At 46.5% G+C, this 24,930-nt stretch overlaps 1 protein-coding gene across 1 annotated transcript in view; it reads left to right on the top strand.

Annotated features, from left to right (window-relative positions):
* Positions 1–24,930, top strand: part of l3mbtl2 (L3MBTL histone methyl-lysine binding protein 2) — a 111,916-nt gene that overhangs the window by 44,257 nt on the left and 42,729 nt on the right. The window contains exons 10-13 of the mRNA XM_085969521.1: positions 2,498–2,574; positions 6,185–6,289; positions 12,691–12,838; positions 21,574–21,653. Coding sequence (XP_085825647.1) covers positions 2,498–2,574; positions 6,185–6,289; positions 12,691–12,838; positions 21,574–21,653 — 410 coding nt within the window. The remainder of the gene's footprint in view (positions 1–2,497; positions 2,575–6,184; positions 6,290–12,690; positions 12,839–21,573; positions 21,654–24,930) is intronic.

Raw genomic sequence — 24,930 nt, 5'->3', positions numbered from 1 at the left:
TACCGTATCAGTTTGAGACGAGGGGGGAGGGTCATTAGTATATCCTAGTGATGGTCACGCCTAGGATGTTGGAATGACCTCATTCATTTGAGCCCAGTGGGAGGCAGCTGCCAGATACCTACACCCAAAAAGTGGTAGACAGTGAGTTGTTATGATCTGGAATGCGCTGCCTGAAAGGGTGGTGGAAGCAGATTCAATAGTAACTTTCAAAAGGGAATTGGAAGTATACTTGAAGGGGAAAACATTTGCTGGTCTATGGGGAAAGAGCAGGGGGATGGGACTAATTGGATAGCTCTACCAAAGAGCAGGCTCATGGCATCCTATTTGCTGTCTGATTTTATGATTCTAACTAACTGATCCCCGACATGGAGCTAGAGGTGGGTCAGAGGTGAAGTGTTTGGCTTCCTATCTAGATGGGATGGAGGCAGTTTAGAAACAGACACCGGGGAAAGAACTCTCTCTGCTGGAGATTACAACCAGTCAGTTCAGTAAATGCTGAATTATAAAAGTGAAGGCAGGCCCGTATGAGGGGCTAAGTTTGCACAATGTTGGCATTGCAAGGAGCAATAAGGAATAGGTGGCATTTCACTGAAAATTTGTATTCTGTTTGTCCATGTAGTCTAAGTAAAATAGACCAGCTTATTGGTTTACAATTCCCTATCTCAATCAACATTACAAAAACAGATTATCTGGTCATTAGCACATTGCTGTTTGTGGGAGCTTGCTGTGCGCAAATTGGCTGCCGCGTTTCCTACATTACAGCAGTGACTCCACTTCAAAAGTACTTCATTGGCTGTAAAGTGCTTTGAGGTCCGGTGGTTATGAAAGGTGCTGTATAAATGCAAGTCTTTTTACTTTACCAAACAGCACTGTGGGAGTACCTTCACCACATGGACTACAGCGGTTCAAGGCAGTGGCTCACCACCACCTTCTCTGGACACCTAGAGCCGGTGATGCCCACTTCTCGTGGTTGAATTAAGAAAAAAATTTGTACTAGTCTCTCTAGTAATTTAATCAGTTCGCCTTCTAGAAGATAGCTAGGAACCCATAGGGAAGGTTACAGTACGATGGCAAAATACTGCAGATGCTGGAAATCCGAAATAACAACAGAAAATGCTGGAAAAACTCAGCAGGCCAGGCAACATCCGTGGAGAGAAAATAAAGTCAACATTTCAGGTCAAACCCTTTGTCAAGACTGAAAAAGCACAGGAAATGAAATAGATTGAGGCCAGGCTGGGAGAGAACAAAAGAGAAGTGAAGAGACATTAAGAGGTATTCAAAACGAGACGAGATGGTGATAGGACTAGTGGAGACAAAAGACGGCTCTAGATTAGGTGTGAAATGCGCTGGCAGAATGGGAGACAGCTGCCATGTGGGAGAAAAAAAGGAGGGGGGGGGTGGAAAGGGCCAAAACAAAGGTGTGGATAAAAAATAAGTAAAAATGTAATCGGGGCCGAGGTTATGATCTGAAATTGTTGAACTCGATATTGAGTCCGGAAGGCTGTAAAGTGCCTAATCGGAAGATGAGGTGCTGTTCCTCGAGCTTAGGCTGAGCTTCCGTGGAACAGTGCAAGAGCCCGAGGGCGGTGAGGTCTGAGTGGGAATGGGGCGGTGAATTAAAATGACAGGCGACCGGAAGCTCGGGGTCACCCTTACGGATCGAACGGAGGTGTTCCACAAAGCAGTCACCCAATCTGCGTTTGGTCTCCCCAATGTAGAGGAGACCACATCGCGAGCAGGGAAGATTACAGTATCTGGTCAGCACGACGAGGAGTCTCATTGTTGAGGCTTGCTGGGTCAAGCTATTGTATGACTAGATATTGAGCAGTAAAGGTAAACGCCCGAGGGTTTGCAGTCTGCTTGCAGCAGAGACCACTCGCGTTGGCACCTGAGAATATCTAGTGCTGGCCCCCAAAAAAAGTTTAACAATTGGTGGCAGCTGCCTGGGATACTGGCTGGCACTGGTGCCATGAAGGAGAGTTAAAACCATTGGACTGAACAGAAACGGCGACTCCCAAAAAAAAAAAAAAAATCAACAAGATCAAAAGAGGCAGACAAAGAAGTTTTGAGTTGGCTTGATTAGCTGCGGATGAAAGACAAAGAAAGGACGTTGGGTTAGAAATGTTGAAATTAGAAGCCGAGAAACGGCCAGGGTAAGCAGGGAGAATCGCCGTGTAGATGGGAAGAAAAGAGGGGAACACCACCCAAGAACGAGAGAATGTCATCGCGCTCTTGAACTGACTGAAGGGTTGCACCCACAGTGAGTCGGGGAAGTGAAGCTGTGGAACGCTTAGCCCATAATTTTGAATGGTCAAATCTGATTCCAAGTTTTAAAGAGGAAGATGATAATCGATAGTTTCATTTCGGCATGTGAATTGTTAACTTGCCACCGTGAGTAGCAGCAAAATGAATGGTGCAGACCGGACGTTTGTAACCGAGATCTAAGCTTGGTCTGTGTGACTTGAAACTAAAATTTTATCCCTCTTTTCCCAAGAAGGAATTCGAGCAGACTTGAGCTCGCACCCAACATTCAGGAAAATCTACTGTGATGCTGTACCCCATCTCTTCAAAAAGGTAAGGGATAATATTTTACATTTTTTTCCTTCATTCTCAGGTTGTGGGCGTCGCTAGTAAGGCTGGCATTCAATGACCATCCCTAGTTGCTCAAATAGCGGTTTGATACAACTGAGTGGCTTGCTAGGCCTCTTCAGAGGGCAGTTAACAACAACATCTTGCATTTATATAGCACCTTTCACAGGAGCGTTATCAAACAAAATTTGCCAGCGAGCCACATGCGATATTAGGACAGATGACCAAAAGCTTGGTCAAAGAGGTGAGTTTTAAGGAGCGTCTTAATGGAGGTAGAGAGGCGGAGAGGTTTAGGGAGGAAATTCCAGAGCTTAGGACCTAGGCAGCTGAAGGCGCCACCGCCAGTGGTGGAGCGATTAAAATCGGGGATGCTCAAAAGACCAGAATTGGCGGAAAGTAGAGATCCCGGGGTGGGGGGGGATGTAGTGCTGGAGGAGATTAAAGCTAGAGAGGGGCGAGACCTTGGAGTGATTTGAAAACAAGGATGAGAATTTTAAAATCGATGCGTTGCTTAACCGGGAGCCCATGTAGGTTAGCGAGCACAGGGGAGACGGGTGAGCAGGACTTGGTGCGAGTTAGAACATAAGAACACAAGACGCAGGAGTCGGTCATTTGGCCCCTCGAGCCTGCTCCACCATTCAATAAGATCATGGCCTCAACTCCACATCCCTGCCCGCTCCCCATAACCCTTGACTCCCTTACCATTCAAAAATCTGTCTATCTCCACCTTCAATATATTCAATGACCCAGCCTCCACAGCTCTCTGGGGAAGAGAATTCCAAAGATTCACGACCCTCTGAGAGAAGAAATTCCTCCTCATTTCCGTTTTAAATGGGTGCTCCCTTATTCTGAATTTGGGACCCGGGCAGTAGAGTTTTGGATGACCTCAAGTTTACGGAGGGTAGAACTAAGGAGGCCGGCCAGGAGTCACGAGTATTACTGCACTATCATACGCCATATTAGTTATAACTTCCTTACTGGAAGGAACCAAAAATAAATGTAAGGCAGTTTACCACTGATGGTGCTGATTACTAATACTGTTCTGTACTAGTGTGGTGCAGCTAAAAATGGGCAGTTTCTTTAGTAGTGCAAGTGCAGACATCCTTGTTGGGAGTAAGGGCAGCTAGGTCAGGAGTGCTCTGGCGGCAAGTAAGAAAAAAAGAGGGAAAAATCTTGGCATTTATATCACACCTCTCACTTCCTCGGGACATCCCAAAACCTTCACAGCCAATTTGTGCATAGCAAGTCCCACAAACAGCAGTGAGGTAAATGGCCAATCGATCTGTACTGTAGGTGTTGGTTGAGGGATAAATATTGGCTAGGGCACCGGGAGAACTTTCCTGTCGTAAGATCTCTTGCGTCCACTCATAAGAACACAAGACAGTGAGAAATCATAATCATAATCAACTTTATTGTCATTGTTAGTGCACAAGTGCAGTACAACGAAATGTAGGCTTGCGGCTCCTGAGAGTGTACATTTAGATTAAGACATTTAAACATTCAACATTCATTTGGCTTGTAATACATAAACATAATAAAGTGCATTGGCAGATGTGTAGGCTTTAGAGTTTATTTGTGGAGTTCAGTAGGATGACAGCCCTGGGAAAGAAGCTGTTCCTAAATCTGGTCGTTCGGGTGCGAATGCATCTGTAGCGTCTCCCAGATGGCAGGGGGGCGAACAGACTGTGGCTGGGGTGGGTAGGGTCTTTGATGATGGTCCGTGACCTCCGTAAACAGCGTTTCTGGTATATGTGCTCTATGGTTGGTAGCCGGGTGCCGGTAATGCGTTGGGCAGTTTTGACTACCCGCTGCAGGGCTTTCCGGTCATAGTAGCTACAGCTGCCATACCATACAGTGATAGGAGCAGGAGTGGGCCATACGGCCCCTCGAGCCTGCTCCACCATTCAATAAGATCATGGCTGATTTTCGACCTCAATTCCACTTTCCTGCCCGATCCCCATATCCCTCGATTTCCTTGGTGTCCAAAAATCTATCGCTCTCCGCCTTGAAGATACTCAACGACTGAGCATCCACAGCCCTCTGGTGCCGAGAATTCCAAAGACTTGGAACAGGCAATCCAGGACTTGATGTAAATTATCTAAAAAATGGCACCTCCAACATACCTGGAATTGATGAATGTCTTGCGGTGATACTGCAAACTGGTTTCGTCCTCTGTTTTAAAATATTTTGCTTTTATGGGGCAATACTCTGGCACTGTATTAAAACTCCCAACAAACTCTGCCTTGGATTGGCAGCATGCAAATTCATGCCCATAATTTCCCCAAAATGGTGGGGTTTCCAAACTCTGATAGAACACTGAGGAGAGATCAATTAAATGCCAATCATTTCTCCATAGACAGAAACACCTCCGACTCTTGCACCTACTACTATCTGGTTACCGTAATGTCTACTGCAGCCCTAATCGAGATCAACTAACTCGGAACAAATCAGGAACCAAATTTGTCACCTTCCTGGTCCAGAGGGTTTAATTAATTTGCACCCTAAATCATTGGGGCAGGATTGCAAGGGTCATACAAATAATCTCTTTCGCTCTCTTTTTAAATTTTCTCTTTGTTCTTCCAAATCTCCTTATAGGGTTCCTTGGTGGAGCCTCCATGAGCGAATGTGCTGGAGTATTAGACAAATGCACCTGCGTGGAGCATGTTGACTCCATATCACTGTCGATCTGGGATGAGAGGGTTCTCCTATGAGGAGAAATTGAGCAGACTGGGCCGATACACTCTGGCGTTTAGAAGAATGAGAGGTGATCTCATTGAAACATACCAGATTTTGAGGGGGATTGACAGGGTAGATGCTGAGAGGTTGTTTCCCCTGGCTGGAGAGTCTCGAACTAGGGGGCATAGTCTCAGGATAAGAGGTCGGCCATTTAAGGCTGAGATGAGGAATTTCTTCACTGAGGGTTGTGAATCTATGAAATCCTTTACCCCAGAGGGCTGTGGATGCTGAGTCATTGAATATATTCAAGGCTGAGATGGATAGATTTTTGGACTCTAGGGGAATTGGGGAAGATCAAGCGGGAAAGTGGAGTTGAGGTCGAAGATCAGTCATGATCTTATTGAATGGCGGAGCAGGCTCGAAGGGCCGTATGCCCTAATCTTGCTCCTAATTATGTTCTTATGATCTGAGCTAGAGGCCAACCGCGATGTCTTTGAGTCTCTATTTGAATACATTCACAAACACAGCAAGCAATCTACAGCGATAATGCACAAGCAAAGTACAATGGCTTGTAGAGTGCTATCACTGAGCCAAACTGACGCACAAGTTGAGAATATTTGGATGTAGTGCAGAAGTCGGCTTGGTGTAAGAATTTGGTAACAGAAACAAAGTGTCGGAAACACTTGGTAGGCTAGTCAGCATCTGTAGTTATGTTAACATTGCAGAGACGGGCCTTTTGTCAGGACAGTGTTTCTATCTGAAACGCTGACGCATCTGTTTTCTCCACCGGTATTGACGGACTTGCTGAGTGGTTTAAATATTTTCTGTTCTTGCAGATTTCCAGCGTCTGCTGTTTTTTGTTGTAAGAAATTAGTGTTTACTAAACTTCATTTCTTTTGAAAACCCTCCTGATTCCTAGGTACGAGCAGTTTATACTAATGATGATTGGTTTGAAGAGGGGATGAAACTGGAGGCCATCGATCCACTGAATTTATCCACCATTTGTGTTGCTAGTGTCCGAAAGGTAAGGTGAATATTTTTTTGTGGTTAAATTGGGACTTGAGGTACTGTTGCAATCATAGTCTTAGCTCTATATCACGTGCACACAGGGTGCCACCTGGCACTGCTAAGATGGGTTGGCTGTCAGAAGGAAAACCATCACTATGCCATTGTTCTGTTAATTACAGAAAGACCTTGATGGGAGTTGACAGTAAATCCGGACTGGACCACCTTTCCTCCGAGTTTAAGGCGGATGCTTAGTGGGAAGCAATCTGCAACTGGAGAAAAGGAGGCATAGAGGAAAGAAATCTTCAAAGTTTTCAAGATATTAAGGGGAACAGATAGGGTAGATGGAGTGACACTGTTTCCACTGGTTGGGGAGTCTAGGACTAGGGGGCAGAGTCTAAAAATTAGAGCCAGACCTTTCAGGAGTGAAATTAGGAAACACATCTACACACACAGCGTGGTAGAAGTTTGGAACTCTCTTCTGCAAATGGCAATTGATGCTAGATCAATTGTTAATTTTAAATCGGAGATTGATAGATTTCTGTTAACCAAAGGTATTAAGGGATATGGGGCAGAGGCGGGTATATGGAGTTAGGTCACAGATCAGCCATGATCTCATTGAGTGGCGGAACAGGCTCGAGGGGCTTAATGGCCCACTCCTGTTCCTATGCTCCTAAATCATGTGCAGCTCTCCCAATGGCTTAGTGGTTAACTGTACTGCCCACTGTGGTGCTGAGGTGTACAGAACACTGGCAGATTGTCCCTACTTTAATTCTCAATCTACACTTGAGTTACCAAATCTCAGCGCGGGCAGACGGACAAGCTCTTCTGTTGGCCTTGGTGCTCCTGGGCTTGGGAGGGAACGAACCAACCAAACCACCTGCTCCTTTCTTGCTGAGAGGAGTGCTCCTGTGAAGCGCCTTGGGACATTTTCACTACACTAAAGGCACTATATAAATGCAAGTTATTGTTGTTATACTCAATGACTCCTGCTGGAAACTACATGAGCCAGGTCAGAGCGGGATTCATTTTGGCTGTGATGGTCTCATAGCTCATGTGAAGTATGGCCATGTAGGTGAGGTACTGAAGAGCAGCAGCACCAGTGAACTGCCCAGTGCAATTTGGTATCTTTGTGCAAGGAACAGAGAAAAGGTGAGAGCGAGGGCAGATAAATGTTACTTCACTGTTTCACTTTGATCAATGTGGTTAAGCAATCCTCGGAGATTTAGCCGTTAAAGAGGGAGTTTAGTTTCCCCATCATCCTTTTAAATAAGATTAACTATAACTAACTGTGCCTTTTATCCCCTTAGCGGATAGACTGGAGAAGCTGGGGTTGTTCTCCTTGGAGCAGAGAAGGTTGAGAGGAGATTTGATCGAGGTGTTCAAAATCATAAGGGGTCTAGACAGAGTAGATTGAGAGAAACTGTTCCCATTGGCGGAAGGGTCGAGAACCAGAGGACACAGATTTAAAGTGATTGGCAGAAGAACCAAAGGCAACATGAGGAAAAACTTTTTTACGCAGCGAGTGGTTAGGATCTGGAATGCACTGCCTGAGGGGGTGATGGAGGCAGACTCAATCGTGGCTTTCAAAAGGGAGTTGGATAAGAACCTGAAGGAAAACAATTTGCAGGGCTATGGGAAAAGGGTGGTGGAGTGGGACTAACTGAAGTGCTCTTGCAGAGAGCCGGCACGGGCTCGACGGGCCAAATGGCCTCCTTCTGTGCTGTAACCATTCTATGATTCTTGTAATGTAATTTTAAATGGGGTTGACAACATCATTGGATATATTGGCTTAATTAATTTAAGATATACAGCTGAAAACACAGCATTTCATTTTGCAATCTTTCCCTCTGTCTATCCCTGTCTCTTTTTTTTTTTAAATGGATGGATTTTTCCCCTCTTTGTATCAATAGCCTTCCCTCCTTTTGGGGTCTGGTGTCATAAGTGCTGCGTACCTTCCAGTACAGGAAACTCTCGATTTACCGGCACCTAAATGACCGGAAATCTCTGTTAACCGGCAAAATTCAGGAGTAGGTTCAGGTAAGTTTTACTTCATATTAGTGGCCGTTCCTGGATCTGTGGCTGTGTAATCGGGGTTCCTGCACTTGTTGCTAAGCAACAGGGACGCTTGGTCTGTGGCCGGGGTTCCTGCACTTGTTGGGAAGCCTGTATTTGTTGCTGTGTACGGAGCTCTCGTACCTTTTAACTATGCCTCTCTGTAATCCGGACTTTTTGATAAACCGGCACCACGCCGATCTCGTCGGTGCCGGATAAAAAAGAATTTCCTGTACATTGCCCGTATTGCCATTGTTCACACATAGGTAATTTGAGCACAGATCCACCCAATGCTTGTCCTTGACCAGCTTCTACTCGTGCATCTGCATAGCAGTCAGAAGCTCGAATCCTGGCTGATTTTTCTCCTCTGTAAAGTAGGGACACTGAGGCCAATGTATCGACCCTAATGCTCCCCCTGCTGAGATCAACCAATTTGGCACTTCCCTGGCCTCTGATTCCTGTCCCATTATAATCAGTGTCTCGAACTTTTGTCACTTAATCACTACCTCCTGATTTATCATCATTTTAAAATTCTTCTCAGCCTTGGTGGGGCCCTGCACTATAGGCTCAGCTCTTCATCCGCATTTCTCAGTAATAAAGAAAACCAAAACATCCAGAACTAACCCGCGCGGATGATAGGATTGCTCCCTTATTCAGCAGGAGGTGGGGGGGGGGGTTCAGTAATCTTTCCTAACATCATTTAAAATAAAAATTAAATCTTTAACTGTGAAGTGATGGCAGTCCTGCTGTGGTGGTCAGGTCAGGACGGTATTGACAAAGGAACAATAATCTTGAATAGGAATAGTATGGGGTTTCTTGCCTTCCCGTGTCTCCTGTACCATTCCCAGTTAAAGCATCCTGCTCTCCGACAACATTGCTCCTAAATTGCTGCAAGGAATTGCACAAGAGTGACCGTTGTTAACTTTCCTTCTGATTTTTCTCTGCCGCCTTGCAGAGAAATGTCTCGCCTCTGCTTGCTACAGTACTTCCTCGGGCAAAATGACTGAGATCGGGATTGGTCCACAGCGAGTTGCTGATGCAAACCGCTTTACTCCCAAAATAAACTTAAATCAAATTGGAACCGGCTTTCAAGATGGATACTTTTTTTTTAAAACCATCTGTATAAGGATTTTGATTTATCAAAATTTCGGGGTGTTCTGTTTACCTCTGAATCGGAAGGTTGTGAGATCAACTCCCATCTGAGGAATTGAGTTCAGATCCAGTTCTGAACTTTCTTTATCCAGCTCCATATAGAAGCTTTGGGTCAACTCTTGTTGTTGAATGGGCACCATATTACTGCACGTTGTATAGGTGATGGGAGTGGCAGTGGTTGTTTGTACTATTCTTTGTGTTAAGATGAAATTATAAAGAGCAAGGGGTTTTAGTTTTTATTATTTTATTTGTTCTCGGAGAGTTGTGATTCTTTGGCATTTTCTACCCCAGAGGGCTGTGGATGCTGAGTCGTTGAGTGTATTCAAGGCTGAGATAGATAGATTTTTGCACTCTGGGAATGAAGAGATATGGGGATTGTGCAGGAAAGTGGAGTTGAGGTCGAAGATCAGCCATGATCTTATTGAATGGCGGAGCAGGCTCGAGGGGCCGAATGGCCGACTCCTGCTCCTAATTCTTATGTTCTTGGGATGTGGGTGATGATAAGGCCGTATTTCTTTGCCCTGCATAGGTGGTGCTGGGCCTTGAACCACTGCAGACGTTGTAGCAATGGTGCTCCAAAATGTTGTTTGGTAGTGATTGCCAGGATATCGACCCAGTGACAATGAAGGAACAGCGATATGTGTCCAAGTCAGGATGGTGTGTTTCCTCAACATTGCTGCTCTTGTCCATTTTGTTAGAAGTTGCAGGGAGGGGGTCACCGAGTTACTGCAGTGCATCCTGTAGATGGCATATGTGGCAGTCATGGTGTGCCACTGGTGGAGTGGGTAGATGTTGATCCAGTGGCAGGGGTGTAGATCAAGTGAACTGCTCTGTCCTGGATAGTGTTGACTGTTGAGTTTTGTCGAGGCTGCCCCATTCCAGGAGTATTCCATTGCATGCCTGCCCAAGAAATCTTTCTAGATTTCCACAGAGCTTTGCAATAAGTGACGGATAAATCTAATCAGACTGCCCTGACCAAAATACTTCCCACTTGACAGCTGGTGCTGTAGTGGTCAGTGGAATGGTGCTCTTTGCAGGTTCAAGTTCCCCCACTGATTATAAATCTGAGCTCCAATGTTGAAGGGAAGCTGTGTTGTCTCATTGCTGGGGGAAAATTGGACAGAGGCATATTGCCCGGGTGTTTCTTGATTCTTGGGTGGTACTTCATGTCGTCTGCCGACTGTCTAAGGGAGTATATTGGTACAAGTCCGAGAGGTCTCCACCTCTTCTCTTTCAGCAGTAAAATAACAACAACTTGCATTTATACAGCGCCTTTTAACATAGTAAAACATCCCAAGGCGCTTCATAGTAACGTTATCAAACTAAACTTGACGCCAAGCCACATAGGGAGAAATGAGGACAGGTGACCAAAAGCTTGGTTTTAAGGAACATCTTAAAGGAGGGCAGAGAAGTTGGGAGGGAATTCCAGAGCTTCGCGCCTAGGCAGCTGAAGGCACGGCCGCCAATGGTGGGGAGATGGAAATCGATGATGCGTTAGAGGCCAGAATTGGTGGCAAGAGTTCCTGGAGGGTTGTAGGGCTGGAGGAGGTTAGCGATGGGGAGGGGCGAGGCGAGGCCATAGAGGGACTTGAACACACAGATGAGAATTTTAAAATTGAGGCGTTGCTGGACCGGGAGCCAATGTAGGACAGTGAACACGGGTGAATAGTGAATGGGATTTGGTGCGAGTGAGGATACGGGCAGCAGAGTTCCAGATGAGCTCAAGTTGACGGAGGGTGGTAGGTGGTAGGCCAGCCAGGAGAATGTTGGAATAGTTGAGCCTGGCGGTAACAAAAACATGGATGAGGGTTTCAGCAGCAGATGAACTGAGGCAGGGTGGAGACGGGCGATAAGCGGAGGTCGAAGTAGCTGGTCTTGGCGATGGAATGGATGGAAACTGAGCTCCGCATCAAATACGACACTGAGGTTGCGAGCATCTGGTTCAGCCTCAGACTGTGGCTGTGGAGGGGGATGGAGTCGGTGGCTAGGGAACGGAGTTTGTGGCAGGGTCTGAAGATGATGGCTTTGGTCTTCATAGAATGATACAGCACAGATGGTGGTCATTCAGCCCATTGTGCCTGTGCCAGCCCTTTGAAAGAACATCCAATTTGTCTCACTCCCCTGTTCTTTCCCCATATCCCAGCAAATTTTTCATTTTCAAGTATTTATCCAATTCCGTTTTTAAGTTACTATTTCAGGCAGTGCATTCCAGATCACAATGACTCGCTGCGTAAACATTTACCATTCTATGATTATATATATATTTTTTCTTGTCGCCTTTGGTTCTTTTGCCAATTAACTTTAAATCGATGTCCCCCTGGATACTGATCCTTCTGCCTCTGGAAACAGTTTCTCCTTATTTACTTTATCAAAACCCTTCCAAGATTTTGGACTCTATTTTAAAAACTCCCCTTAACCTTCTCTGCTCTAAGGGAACAATTCTAGTCTCTTCACGTAACTGAAGTCTTTCATCCCTGGTAAATAATCTCTGCACCTTGTCTAAGACCTCGACATCCTCCTAAAATGTGTTGCCCAGAATGCGCCAGCTGGGGCCAAACCAGTGTTTTGTGAAGATTTAGCATAACTTCCTTGCTTTTGTACACTCTGCATCAATTTATAAAAGCCAAAGTTCCCATATGCCTTTTTAACAGCTTTCTCAACTTGTCCTGGCACCTTCAGAATGTATGTACACCTCTGTTCCTGCACCCCACTTTAAAATTGTACCATTCAGTTTATATTGCCTCTCCTCATTCTTCCTACCAAAATGAATCACTTCACACATCTGTGTTAAATTCCGTCTGCCCATTTCACCAGTCTGTGGCTTCCTAGAGTCTGTTGCTATGCTCTACATTTCCAAGTTTCGCGTCTTCTGCAAACTTTGAAATTATGCCCTGTATACCCAAGTCTAGGTCATTAATATGCATCAAAAAGAGCAGTGGTCTCAACACTGAACCTCGGGGGACACCACTGCACACTTCCCTCCAGTCTGTGGAAAAATAACCGTTCACCGCTACTTGCTCTGCTTTCTGTCTCTTAGCCAATTTCGTATCCCAAGGGCTTCAATTTTGCGAACCAGTCCAATATTTAATTGGAGGAAATGTCTGCTTATCCAATACGGGATGCCGGACGAGCAGCGTACGTTGAAACAGACACCAGCCGTTGCACAAGAGCAGCAGATGTGATGCATTGTTTTTGTATCCTGTGGAATGACAGGTGTTGTTGGATGGATATCTGATGATTGGAATTGATGGGTCTGAGGCGGCCGATGGCACAGACTGGTTCTGTTACCATGCTTCCTCCTATTGCATCTTTCCTGTGGGATTCTGCAAGAAGAATGACATTGAATTAACGCTTCCTCGAGGTAAGTTACCTGTTGGAACTAAATTGCTTTGATTGTGAATACGTTTTCAAATCTAACAAAGGCAGTGCCCACAATGATACCATGGGTGCCAACGTTGATTCAACCTCCTGAGTGGGAGTGCCATGCACTTATCTTTAATTGAGAAGAGTGTGTGTTAACTGGGTTCAGAACTTGGGATAAAAAGTGAGAGTTTGTTCCGACCCCCCAAGAATGTTGGCCGAGACATAGTTCCATTAGTGTCAGCAGCCTTCCGCTATCTCACCCGAGTTGTCATTCTGAATGTGCAAACCTAGATGGTGAGCGTCAGCGGGCTATTTGACCCCAGAGGTCTGGCGTATCGCCTGGCGATTCCATGCATGTGCACACTCGCCCCTCGTGCTCCTGACTCGCCCCAAGAGGAGACCCTGGATAGTGATCAGGAGTGGAAACCCCCAAAGCATCCCCTCACTAGTTCGGGGGTTGCGGAGGTCAATCATAGTGCCCCAACCCTCAGCTTAAATCAGCATAGATTGGGGGCCAAATCCAGGACTACATGTTGGATCATTCTCATACGCGTTGTGAAGCTGAATTATTTGGCCTTTCATAGAGTCATACAGCACAGAAAGAGGCCCTTCGGCCCATCGTGTCTGCGCCGTCCATCAAGCCCTGTCCAATCTAATCCCATTTTCCAGCATTTGGTCCATAGCCTTGTATGCAATGGCATTTCAAGTGCTCATCCAAATGCTTCTTGAATGTTGTGAGGGTTCCTGCCTCTACCACCCTTTCAGGCAGTGAGTTCCAGACTCCAACCACCCTCTGGGTGAAAAAGTTCCTCCTCAAATCCCCTCTAAACCTCCTGCCCCTTACCTTGAATCTATGCCCCCTTGTTATTGACCCCCCTACTAAGGGGAAAAGTTCCTCTTTGTCTACCCTATCTATGCCCCTCATCATTTTGTACACCTCAATCAGGTCCCCCCTCAGCCTTCTTTGCTCCAAGGAAAACAACCCCAGCCTGTTTAGTCTTTCTTCATAGCTGAGGTGCTCCATCCCAGGTAACATCCTGGTGAATCTTCTCTGCACCCTCTCCAAAGCAATCACATCCTTCCTGTAGTGAGGCGACCAGAACTGCGCACAGTACTCCAGCTGTGGCCTTACCAGCGTTTTGTACAGCTCCATCATAACCTCCCTGCTCTTATATTCTATGCCTCGGCTAATGAAGGCAAGTATCCCATATGCCTTTTTAACCACCTTATCTACCTGTTCTGCTGCCTTCAGGGATCTATGTACATGTACACCAAGGTCCCTCTGTACTTCCTAGGGTCCTACCACTCATTGTGTATTCCCTTGCCTTATTTGTCCGTCCAAAATGCATCACCTCGCACTTTTCAGGGTTAAATTCCATTTGCCACTTTTCCGCCCATCTGACCAACCCGTTTATATCGTCCTGTAGCCTGAGGCTTTCCTCCTCGCAATTTACCACCCCACCAATTTTCGTGTCATCTGCGAACTTACTGATCATACCTTTTACATTCTCATCCAAATCATTTATGTAGATCACAAACAGCAAGGGACCCAGCACCAATCCCTGAGGTACCCCACTGGACACAGGCTTCCAGTCACAAAAGCAACCTTCGACCATCACCCTCTGCCTCCTGCCACTCAGCCAGTTTAGGATCCAACGTGCCAAGGCACCCTGGATCCCATGGGCTCTTACCTTCTTGACCAGTCTCCTATGTGGGACTTTGTCAAAAGCCTTACTGAAGTCCATGTATACCACATCCACAGCATTTCCCTCATCCACACACCTAGTCACCCCCTCGAAAAATTCAATCGGATTGGTCAGACATGATTTACCCTTGACAAAGCCATGCTGACTATCCCCGATTAATCCTTGCCTCTCCAAGTGGAGACTAATTCTGTCCCTCAGAATTTTTTCCAATAATTTCCTTACCACAGATGTTAGGCTCACTGGCCTGTAATTCCCTGGTTTATCCCTGCTACCCTTCTTGAATAATGGTACTATGTTAGCTGTTCTCCAGTCCTCTGGTACATTCCCTGTGGCCAGAGAGGTTCTGAAAATTTGTGTCAGAGCCCCTGCAATCTCCTCCTTTGCCTCACACAGCAGCCTGGGATACATCTCGTCCGGGCCTGGGGATTTATCCACTTTTTGGCCTGCTAAAACCGCTAGTACCTCCTCCCTCTCGATGCTAATATGTTCAAGTATATCACAGTCCCCTTGCCCGATTTCTATGTCTACATCGTCTTTCTCCATAGTGAACACAGATGCAAAAAATTCATTTAAAACCCCGCCTACATCATCTGGCTCTACACACAGATTGCCACTTTGGTCCCTAATGGGCCCTACCCTTTCCCTGGCTATCCTCTTGCCCTTAATATACTTATAAAACATCTTCGGATTTTCCTTTTATTTTGCTCGCCAGTGTTATTTCATGGCCCCTCCTCGCTCTCCTAATTTCTTTTTTAAGTATGTCCCTGCACTTTTTATACTCCTCTAGGGCTTCCTCTGTCTTTAGTCTTCTGTAACTGCCAAAAGCCCCCCTTTTTTTCCCTAATGCATTTTTGTATATCCCTTGTCATCCAAGGTTCCCTTTGCTTGTTGGTCCCACCCTTGACCTTTACGGGAACATGTTGGCGTTGTACTCTCTCTATTTCCCTTCTGAAAGTCTCCCACTGCTTTGATGTGGATTTTCCTATAAGTAGCTGCTCCCAGTCCACTTTGGCCAGATCCTGCCTTATCATATTAAAATCGGCCTTCCCCCAATTTAGAACCCTTATTTCCGGGCCGTCTTTGTCTTTTTCCATGACCACCTTAAATCTCACCGAATTATGGTCACTGTCGCCAAAATGCTCTCCTACTGACACTTCCACCACTTGCCTGGCTACATTCCCTAGAATTAGGTCCAGTACCGCCCCCTCTCTTGTAGGACTTTCTACATGTTGGCTCAAAAAGCTCTCCTGGATGCACTTTAAGAATTCTCCACCCTCTAAGCCTTTCACACTCTGACTATCCCAATTAATATTGGGGAAGTTGAAATCCCCCACTATTATTACCCTATTATTTTCGCACTTTTCTGAGATTTGCCTACATATCTGTTCCTCTATCTCCCCCTGACTCTTTGGGGGCCTATAGTACACTCCCAGCAAAGTGCTTGCCCCCTTTTTGTTTTTAAGTTCTACCCATATGGCCTCATTAGAGGAACCCGCTAATATATCATCCCTCCTTACAGCAGTAATTGACTCCTTAATTAATATTGCAACACCCCCTCCCCTTTTACACCCCCCTCTGTCTCGCCTGAAGATTCTATACCCCGGAATATTGAGCTGCCAGTCCTGACCCTCCCTCAGCCATGTCTCTGTGATAGCAACAATATCGTACTCCCATGTGTTCAACAACAACTTCAGTTCATCCACCTTATTTGCAAGACTCCTTGCATTAAAATAAATGCTTTCCAGCCTTGCCATATTCCCTTTTGCCTTCCCAGCTGACTTTTTTTTTCCCTCCGTATTTGGCTGTAAATCACCCCCTACTATAGCTCCACTCTGTATCCCATCCCCCTGCCAAGTTAGTTTAAACCCCCCCCCCCCCCCCCCCCCCCCCCCCCCCCAACAGTGCTAGCAAACCTCCCCGCAAGGATATTGGTCCCCCTCTGGTTCAGGTGTAAACCGTCCGACTTGTACAAGTCCCACCTTTCCCAGAAGCAGACCCAGTGATCCAGGAAACTAAAGCCCTCCCTCCTGCACCATCCCTTTAGCCACGCATTCATCTGTTCTATCTTCCTATTCCTATACTCTCTAGCACGTGGCACTGGGAGTAATCCAGAGATTACAACCTTTGAGGTCCTGCTCTTTAATCTTCTACCTAGCTCCCTAAATTCTTGCTGCAGGACCTCATCCCTCTTTTTACCTATGTCGTTGGTACCAATGTGGACCACGACCTCTGGCTGTTCGCCCTCCCCCTCCAGAATGCCCTGCAGCCGCTCAGTAACATCCTTGACCCTGGCACCAGGGAGGCAACAAACCATCCTGGATTCATGTCTACGGCCACAGAAACGCCTATCTGTTCCCCCTTACTATAGAATCCCCTACCACTATTGCTCTCCCACTCTTTTTCCTCCCTTCCTGGGCAGCAGGAGCATCCCCAGTGCCAGGAAGTTGGCTGCTGTTGCCTTCCCCTGGTAAGTCATGCCCCCCAACAGTATCCAAAGCGGTATACCTGGTTGAAAGGGGGATGGCCACAGGGGTCTCCTGCACTACCTGCCTGCTTCTATTGTTCTGCCTGGTGGTCACCCATTTCCCTTCTGCCTGTGCAGCCCTACCCTGCGGTGTGACCAACTCGCTGTACGAGTAATTCGCGACCCTCTCGGCATCGTGAATGCTCCACAACCCATCCACCCGTAGCTCCAGCGCCCCAAGACGGCCCGTTAGTAGCTGCAGCTGGATGCATTTCTGGCACACGTGTTGGTCAGGGACACTGGCAGCGTCCCTGAATTCCCACATAGAGCAAGAAGAGCATATCACGGGGCTGGGCTCTCCTGGCATGACCTACCCCTTTAATCAATTTAAATTAATTAATTCAATACCACCAGTAAAGTAAGCCTTACCTGGTCTCTGGAGCCCTTTGTAGGCCCGCTCTACCGCTGAAGCACCCGCCGAAGCTCTGAGGCCTTGCCTCACCTAACTCCCTGACTCACCCAACTCTCAGCACTCTGTTCAAACTGCACTTTCCTTTTTATTTTGACTGAATATTGTCCAGTGTTGACAGCAGCCTGTTGTTTACTGGGGAGAGGGGGGCAGTTAAACTCATCTGTCTGCTATCTTCCATTAACTGGTATACAGCAAGCTAATTATTACCATTCGCTAACTTTATTTCTTTTTCTTTTGCCGCTGCCTACTAAAGCTAGATGCGTTAGTCATAATTTTCTAAAGCGCTCTCGGTTCAGGAATTATCCCTTTTTTTAGATTGGAAAATTGCAAATGTAATTCCAATATTTGAGGTGAGTGAGCGAAACCAGGAAATCATAGACCTGTTAGTCCAACATCTGTTGTGGGAAGTTATTGGAATCTATAATTAAGGACAGAGTGTCTGAGCACTTAGAGAAATTTGAGCTGAATAGAGAGAGCCAACATGGATTTGTAAAGGGTAGGCCATATCTAACGAACCTATTTGAATTTTTTGAGGAAGTAACTAAAGTAGCCAGGGGGATGTCTGTGGATGTAGTTTTATATGGACTTCCAGAAGGCATTTGATAAGGTTCCACATAAGAGGCTGTTGGCTAAAATTAAAGCTCATGGAATTGAAGGCAAATTATTGCCCTGTTAAAGAGATTGGTTAGGTGGTAGAAGCTAGAGGCCGTAATTTTGCCGGTGCTCAGAAGGTGGGTTTGGAGGCGGGTCTGCTGTCAAAATAGCAAAGGTTGACGGCGGGTAGGAAACCCGCTGTCAACCCGCCTCCACGCGAGTCACCCGGGTGTCGAGTCTGTCAGCGGAGAGCTGACCCAACACCAAGCAGTGGGGGATACAATTGAGCTCATTAAATGACTTGTTAACAGCCATTTTAATACAATTTTGAGGCTTCCTTCCAATTTTACGTTCTCCCCCACAAGTTACCCGCTGTTCGGGGAACATGCCAGCTCACCCTGGCGTGATTTGAGTCTGCTCTGATGTTTCTGATAAGCTGACAGCTGCAGAAGTGGTGTAAAGGATGCCATGTTGCAGATGGTCAGTTTCAGAGCACAGAAACTGTTGGTTACTTCATTTGTTATACATATAGAGATTTCTTTGGCTTGCAAGTGTTTAGAGGCAACTGTATGTCCAGTGCCACCTCATTGGAACAACCTCTCACCAATGACAGATCACTAGATCTGTCATCTCACCTGCAGCTGCCATCTATTGCGGCAACATCGGTGCCCTTGAAAAAATCAGACCTTGGTCCTCCGAATCCTTCCACGGTCAGCCCCAACACCAACATCACCAGGCACACCAATATCACCAACCTTCTCCGCCATCACCTGATGCTGCACCGGGGACACTGCATCATCCCCTGACAACATTGCTGCCCGGGAGACCAGCGATGGCATCACCATGGCCAGATTTACTTCATGTGGCAGCCAGGGTTTACAGCGTCAAGTGATGTGCCAGGTTCACAGGGCGGGCTTAACAAGGCCAATCAAGGGAAAATCCCTTTGACAGAGCGGCTGCAGCCAGGATCGTGACTGGAACCCGGAAACCAGCTCTCCCGACACCGCTGATAAAATTGCGGCCAGAGAGTAAGGAAGCATGGGTTTGCATTATAATTGGAAGGAAGTGACTAGTGGTGTCCCACAAGGATCTGTGCTGGGACCTCAACTAGTCACTATATTTATTAATGATTTAGATAACTTAATATTGGGCCATATCCAAGTTTGCTGATGACCCAAAGATTGGTGACATAGTAGTGTAGACAGGAGCATAAAATTATAAAGAGACATTGAAACATTAAATGAGTGGACAGAAGTGTGGTAGATGGATTTCCATGCAGGTCTGTGTGAGGTCATCCATTTTGGACCAAAAAAAGGATAGATCTGAGTATTTTTTAAATGGTGAAAAGCTAGGAACAGTGGAAGCCCAGAGAGATTAAGGGGCTCAAGTACACAGATCACTGAAATGTAGTAGTCAGGTACGAAGAATAATCAAAAAAATGTATGGATTGTTAGCCTGAATAACTAGAGGACTGGAATATAAAGGGAAGGAAGTTTTGCTACAGCTATACAAAGCCCTGGTTATCCACACTTCAAGTACTTTCTGCAGTTCTGGGCACCGCACCTTAGGAAGTATATATTGGCCTTGGAAGGAGTGCAGTGCAGATTCACCAGAAAGTTATCGGGACTCCAAAGGTTAGATTATAAGTAGAAATTACATAAACTAGGCTTGTATTTCCTGGAATGTAGAAGGTTAAGGGGTTATGTGATTGAACTTTTTAGGATTTTGAACGGAATTGATAGGGTAGCTAGAGAGGAACTTTTTCTGCTGGTTGGGGAGTCTAGGGCAAGGGGACAAAATCTTAAAATCCGAGCCAAGCCATTCAGGAGAGAAGTTAGGAAACACTTCTTCACACAAATGGTGGTAGAAGTCTGGAGCGTTCTCTTTCAAAACGCAGTATATGCTAGCTCAATTAATAATTTTAAATCTGAGTGACTTCTTCTTGGGCAGTCCCTCGGAACCGAGGATGACTTGCTTCCACATTAAAAATGAGTTTGCAGGTGACTGATGAGTCCAATGTGGGGCCGACAGTCTCTGTCACAGGTTGGGCAGACAGTGGTTGAAGGGGCGGGTGGGTGGGGTGCTTGGGTTGACGTGCGCTCCTTGCACTGCCTGCACTTGGCTTCCGCTTGCTCCCAGCGAAAAGACTCGAGGCGTTCGGCGCCTTCCCGGATGCTTCTCTTCCACTTTGCGCGGTCTTGCGCCAGGGATTCCCAGGTGTCGATGGGGATGTTACACCTTTTTCAAGGAGGCTTTGAGGGTGTCCTTGAAGTGTTTCCTCTGCCCACCTGGGGCTCTCTTGCCGTGCTGGAGCTCCGAGTAGAGCGCTTGTTTTGGGAGTATCGTATGTGACCCGTCCATCGGAGCTGATTGAGCGTGGTCAGAGCTTCGATGTTGGCCTGAGCAAGAACACTGACGTTGGTGCGCCTATCCTGCCAATGGATTTGCAGGATTTTGCGGAGGCAGCGTTGGTGGTACCTAACATGAATCGGTCATTCATGAAAGAGAGACTTATGAAATAATACTGAGCGGCCTGCGGGTGGCGCTGTCCAGGGAGAGTATAAATACTTTGGCACGGGCCCAGCTTGCGCAGGACATTCTTAACAGGAACTAGTGAAGGACACAACTAGACCTCCATGTTGTAAACAGTTGATTAAAGCTTTGTTTATCGCGTAGACCAAGTGCCTAGTAGTTTTCTTACGTCAGTACCTCTCCAGTGCTTTGAGGTGCCTGTTGTACATGGGCCATGTCTCTGAGGCATACAGTAGGGCGGGTATCACTCCTGCTCTGTAGACCATGAGCTTAGTGTTGGGTTTGAGGTCCTGGTCTTCAAAATCTCTCTCCCTCAGGCGACCGAAGGCTGCACTGGCACACTGAAGACAGTGTTGGACTTCGTCGTCGACGTCTGCCCTTGTTGACAGTAGGCTCCCGAGGTATGGAAAGTGGTCCACGTTGTCCAAGGCCTTGTTGTGGATTTTGATAATCAGGGGGCAGGTTGGTAGAGGACCTTTGTCTTACGGATGTTTAGTGTAAGGCCCAAGCTCTTGTACGCTTCGGTGAAGGTGTTGACGATGGTTTGGAGTTCGATCTCCGAGTGAGCGGAGACGCAAGCATCGTCTGCATACTGAGAATGATAGCTTTTTGTTAGCCAAGGATATTATGGGATATGGAGCCAAGGTGGGTGGATGTAGTTAGGATACAGATCAGCCGTGATCTCTGACTGGCGGAACCGGCTCGAGGGGCTGAATGACCTACTCCTGTTCCCATGTTCCTACTTCATCTTCAACCCCCTCTTCCATTGGAGCTTTGAAAACCTGCTGCTCTAATGCTAGCAGAGCCTCCATGAAGGGACATCATTTAATGGGCACCTTGTTGTAAAGGCATCGATAAATGAGCACCTTGTTCAAGTGGCTCAATCGTACCATATTATCCTCGCGTCAAGTTTTCTGCAAGAGTTGGTTCCTGCTCATGGGAGCTTTTGTATTTTCTGCTTCCAGGTTCTGAGAAGTCCTTTGACTGGGAGATGTATTTAACTGAGACTGGTTCCATGGCGGCCCCTGCAAGTCTATTCATTAGGGTGAGTAACAAGGATTTTTTTCCTCCATGATTTTATAGCAGTGGCCACTGGCTATGGAATACCATTGAGGACCCTAGTTGATATATTGTTCTCTGTCTCCCGAGCCCAGGGATAATTGTCGTACCTGCATCGCTACCGCACTGGCTGAAATCGGTTAGCTCCACATGCACCCGACATGAAAACTGAGATCCTCCTGATTAGGATGGTTCAGTACCACATTTCCCCACTAATATAGATTTTTAGGGCCGTACATTCCGATTCCGATCCCTACTGGTGTGTACGCGCTGTGTGCACACCCGTAGGAACATTGAAAATGCCAGTTTCAGGCATGCCAAACTCATGCGCTGTAAACCAAATCTAATTGAGGTGTTTAGTAGGGTACATCCAAAACTCTGCTACCCGTGCCCTAACTCGCACCAAGTCCCATTTACCCATCACCCCTGTGCTTGCTGACCATCATTGGATACCGGTCCGGCAATGCCTTGATTTTAAAAATGTTCTCCCTTGTTTTCAAATCCCTTCATGGCCTCGCCCCTCACTATCTTTTTAACCTCCGACAACCCTCTTGGATCTCTGCGCTCCTCCAGTTCTGGCCTCTTGCGCATCGCCCGATTTTAATCGCTCCACCACTGGCGACCGTGCCTTCAGCTACCGAGGCCCTAAACTCTGGGATTCCCTCCCTAAAATCTCCTCCTCTCTACTTCTCTACCTCTCCTCCTTTAAGACGCTCCTTAAAACCTTTCTCTTCGCCTGTCCCAATATCTCTATGCGGCTCGGTGTTGACAAAGCCCCTGTGAAGCGCCTTGGGACATTTTGCTATATAAATGCAAGATGTTGTTGGTAGATACAGAGAAACGATTTCTTTGCGGGAATGGAGAATAAGAGGGATAATCTTAAAATTAGAGCTAGGCTAGTTAGGAGTGAAATCAGGAAGCACTTTTTCATACAAAGCATAGTCGGAATCTGGAACTCTCACCCCCCCAATAAGCTGTGGATGCTGGGCCAATTGACATTTTCAAGACTGTGATCAATAGATTTTTGTTAGGGAAGGCCTATAAGAGATATGGAGAAATGACAGATAAAAGGAGTTGAGCTCAGCCATGAGCTCATTGAATAGTGGAAGAGACTTGAGTGGTGAATTGCCTACTCCTGTTCCTATGTCCTGATCTCCGATAGGGCAGTGGTGGGGATACTACAGTCGAACTCAGTCATGGTTTTGTGGGGTGGAGGGCGAAATCTTTCAGGCTTCCCAGTCCGATTGCTATACTGTGACTCCTGGCATGTGTGTGAATGTTGGATGCGGGCAAGATCAGGCATGTGATTCTCTCTATGGTTGAATAGCCGACTTGCACCTGAAGAATGGCCACTTGGAGAAGTGTCAGAGGATGGTTAGCACGTATGCAAACCCACATTAGTTATTGCCTTCAGGAGAAGAAAGAATGACATTGGAAAAGGGAATGCTGTCAATGACCTATTGTACTTTTTGCTATATATTGTGATTATATCATTATTGAATGACTTTTTTGTCTCCCTTTGAGATTTTCTTGTGCCATATACTGTTACCTGCCCAATGAAAGTGGGTAGGCAAATTAATCCCTGCTTTTTGTTAATTGTGCTATGAAAGAGGCCGCTAGGAGGCGGCTAAAGGTAGGGTTGACATTCCCTTCACCTGTGTTCCCCGCCCCATCCCCATGCTGAACATGCACTTATCCTTCCCAGCCGTGGTTCAGTGGGTAGCACTCACCTCTGAGTGAGAACCAACATCACTAAATCAGATTATTTGGTAATGATCACATTGCTGTTTGTGGGAGCTTGCTGTGCGCAAATTGGCTGCTGCGTTTCCTACATTACAACAGTGACTATGCTTCAAAAAGTACTTCAGAGGCTGTAAAGTGTTTTGAGCCGTCCTGAAGACGTGAAAGGCGCTACATAAATGCAAGTCTTTCTTCCTATCTCTCCACATTGCCATTTTGACCGAAGCATTGGAGGAAGCAAACTTCTCTTGTGGGGAAACCGAGTGAATAGTAACTCTCTCTTACTGCCCCTGCTGCCAGTGACATGGTGCAACAGTCTGTAGACTCTCCTCTCGCCATGCCACCAGAAGGTGTTTGATGGTGCTGTGGCAATTTTAATTGCATACCAAAATGAGCATTTGCAAAATTTTAACGGCGACCAATTTTATCTTTACAGGGCCTTGGAGAGGGTGCAGAGTAGGTTTACCAGCATGGTACCTGGGATGAGGGGTTTTACTTATCTGGGGAGACTGGAGAAGCTGGGGTTGTTCTTTTTGGAGCAGAGAAAGTTGAGGGGAGATTTAATAGAGGTGTTCAAAATTGAGTTTTGATGGAGTAGCTGGGGAGAAACTGTTTCCTTTGGCGGGAGGGTCGGTCACCAGAGGACACAGATTTAAAATAATTGGCAACAAAAACAGGAGAGCTGAGAATTTTAACCATCTGTTATGATCTGGAAAGCACTGCCTGAAAGGGTGGTGGGAGCAGATTCAATAGTAACTTTCAAAAGGGAATTGGATTTATACATAAGAACATAAGAAATAGGAGCAGGAGTAGGCCAATCGGCCCCTCGAGCCTGCTCCGCCATTCAATAAGATCATGGCTGATCTGATCCTAACCGCCAATCCACTATCACAGAACCATCTCCTGAATCTAACAGAATTAGACACACGAAATAGGAGCAGGATCAGGCTACACGGCCCCTGGGCCCGCTCCGCTACCCACAGGGGTACAAAAAAAGGAACAATTTGCAAGGCTGTGGGAAAGAGCGGGGTAGTTGGACTAATTGGAGAGCTCCTTCAAAGAGCCGGCACAGGCATGATGGGCCAAATGGCCTCCCTCTGTGCTATATCATTCTAAGTGGAAAATTTTGAGAATGTGGAGGTTGTAGGTTCTCATGCTAATTATCTTCAAGGCCCCTATCTCAGCCGGACAGTTTCTTTCTGCTAGGGAAGGAAGGAGGTAAAATGGAGGATGAGATCGTCGGGGCCTGTTACCTACCTCCTTTTGTGGCTGGTTACAGAGCAACATTGTCAGAGTTTTGGGAGCAGGTTGCCTGTCTGTTTTTCCCCCCTCATTTCTGGTGCCAAAGAGATGCTAAGTGTAGTGCATGTGCTTTGCAGAAGGAACTATATTCTGCAGCCCCTGTATACTGCAGTACCGGTAGTGACCACCCCTGTATATAAGCCTGTGTAGTAACTTTACATAGTACTTCCAGTTTTCTCTCCACTCAGTAAAGACCTGTTGTAACCAACTCCTGCAGTCCG

Source organism: Somniosus microcephalus, chromosome 28 (genome assembly GCF_052327205.1).
Source record: "Somniosus microcephalus isolate GS21.2 chromosome 28, FLI_Smic_1.0, whole genome shotgun sequence".
In the NCBI taxonomy this organism is placed as follows: Eukaryota; Metazoa; Chordata; class Chondrichthyes; order Squaliformes; family Somniosidae; genus Somniosus; species Somniosus microcephalus.
The sequence above is the reverse complement of the archived record's forward strand: the minus strand, read 5'-3'. Positions and strand labels throughout refer to the sequence as shown.